This window comes from Pinus tabuliformis, chromosome 3_1 (assembly GCF_031772625.1).
Source record: "Pinus tabuliformis cultivar Carrire ecotype Pingquan chromosome 3_1, CPIR1, whole genome shotgun sequence".
Classification (NCBI taxonomy): Eukaryota; Viridiplantae; Streptophyta; class Pinopsida; order Pinales; family Pinaceae; genus Pinus; species Pinus tabuliformis.
In genome coordinates, this window is record NC_142301.1 from 157820240 (window position 1) to 157822033 (window position 1794).

At 42.0% G+C, this 1794-nt stretch overlaps 1 protein-coding gene across 1 annotated transcript; it reads right to left on the bottom strand.

Moving 5' to 3' along the window:
• Window positions 1–212: 212 nt before the first annotated feature.
• On the bottom strand, window positions 213–1331 carry LOC149186274 (early nodulin-like protein 19). Its single transcript, XM_089410952.1, has 2 exons — window positions 1019–1331; window positions 213–863 (listed from the first exon to the last, which is right to left on the bottom strand). Exons 1-2 carry the CDS (start codon window positions 1188–1190, stop codon window positions 520–522), a joined length of 516 nt encoding a protein of 171 aa, XP_089267078.1. The 5' UTR covers window positions 1191–1331; the 3' UTR covers window positions 213–519.
• Window positions 1332–1794: the final 463 nt, after the last annotated feature.

Consider the following 1794-nt stretch of genomic DNA (forward strand, 5'->3'; position numbering starts at 1 on the left):
CATGTCCTTTCCACTGTGCTGAACTTAATAGTACGAACCCTAAAATAGTTTAGCTGGAATACCATGTCGCCATGGAACTCAATCTAAGGATAATTCGGCTGAACCTATATGTTGCCATGGTCAGAACAGAACAGTATTAAACTTAACAATCATTCGGCTAAACTTCTTTGTCGCCATGGTCAGCTTATGATGAAAACAGATCGGAACTCACATAACCAGGAGACAATCTTGCAATAAATATTTCAGTAGCATAACTAATTAATGCCATACATTCATAGAATGCTCAGAAGGATTTCCACAACAAAATGAATAAATCCAATTACAGCCACTGTCTAAACCCTAGGACTTCTAAATCAGAAGACACAGTGGCCGAAGCTCCATACAAAGATGATCTTCAACCATGCACAAGAATGAGAAAGCACACCAAGATTTTAACAATTTCTTTAAATGCATCAGCAAATCTATCATCAATACATCTTTTGCCATAGAATGCACAGGTTCGAAACCCCGGAAGTCGAATCAGAAACCAAAGAACGCTCCCGCGAGCATAAGCAACGCAGAAAATGTGAATCCAATGGGACGCAGCTCACATCCAGGATCCGAGACCCCGCTCTTGACCGCCGTAGTATTCTGATCAACGGAAGTATGCGGCGCAGGCGCGGAATTTTTTACAAAAAATGTGATCTTCATCCCGCTGTAGCACCCGCCCCTGCCGTCAATGTAATAATAGCGCTTTGACACGTTGAGGAAAAAGAAATCCTTGCCGCTGCTCCAGTTGCCGATTGCGTTGTCTGTTGTGCAGTTATCGTAGCCCGACTGATTTACCTGAACCACGTTGTGCTGATCTTTCTGGTACCTGAACGCTGCAAGAAAAGCAGAAACATAAAGAACAGCATGTCAAAAGGAGATCCAGGGTTCGAAACCCGGCAAGAACAAAACAGAAGAACATCTTGTCAAAGGGAGGTCCCAGGTTCGAAGCCCTGGAAGAACTAAACAACACAAAATAAAGAATACTCACAGATCCAGTCGAGAAGGACGAAGTCTTGACTCTTAACCCAGTCGGTGTAGTTAATGTTGGGGTTCCATCCCCTGTTGCCACCGACAATGTGATCCGTTGCAGACACATGCTGAACCATCGCCAGGACGGCCAGGAGGAGCCATGCCCCTAATAAACGCTTATTAGCCTCCATTGACACTCTCAGATTCAGCAAATTCAGCTCCACTGTTATTATAAATGGATGCTACAGGTTGTTTACAGCCACTGCGTGAGCCGACTGTAAGTGCTAGCTGGATTACAGTCTTGGCTCCGCTAAAAAGGCAAACAAGGCGAGCACTCTGCCATCTGGACGTATTTGGCGGGCCCTGTACTGTAGCCTCCCTATCGCACAATGGTCTATCTTCTACCAACTCTACATGCTTTACCAGTACAGTAACTGACCACATGCCGCTAAAATAATAATAATAATCAAACAAGCACTAAAGGTAGCCGAGATCTGGAACAATCTGCACCTCGTGATGTGGGAATACAGTTAGGTATGTAACAATATATCCGTTTGAACCATCATAGGCTTAGGAGCCAGTGATAAGGAGCTTACTCTTGCTTTAAAAAGTGAAGTCCAATTTACTTAAATTTTGGATTTAAATGGTTTTAATTTTAATTTTTAACATTCACGCTGCCTAACCGGGTAGTTATTAATTAGTTAAAATTTAAAAATAATTAATTGGGTCGGTATTACTTATTTAAAATTTAAAAATATTTTAAATTCTCTGGGGGAGAATTTTATCTCAATAAAT

What these genes read in the sequence shown, in the direction of transcription:
- LOC149186274 (XM_089410952.1), bottom strand. Translation starts at nt 1,190, where the DNA reads ATGGAGGCTAATAAGCGTTTATTAGGGGCATGGCTCCTCCTGGCCGTC. An exon ending in CGTCCTTCTCGACTGGATCT is followed by an intron (nt 864 to 1,018) that starts GTGAGTATTCTT and finishes CTTTTCTTGCAG; the next exon opens with CGTTCAGGTACCAGAAAGAT.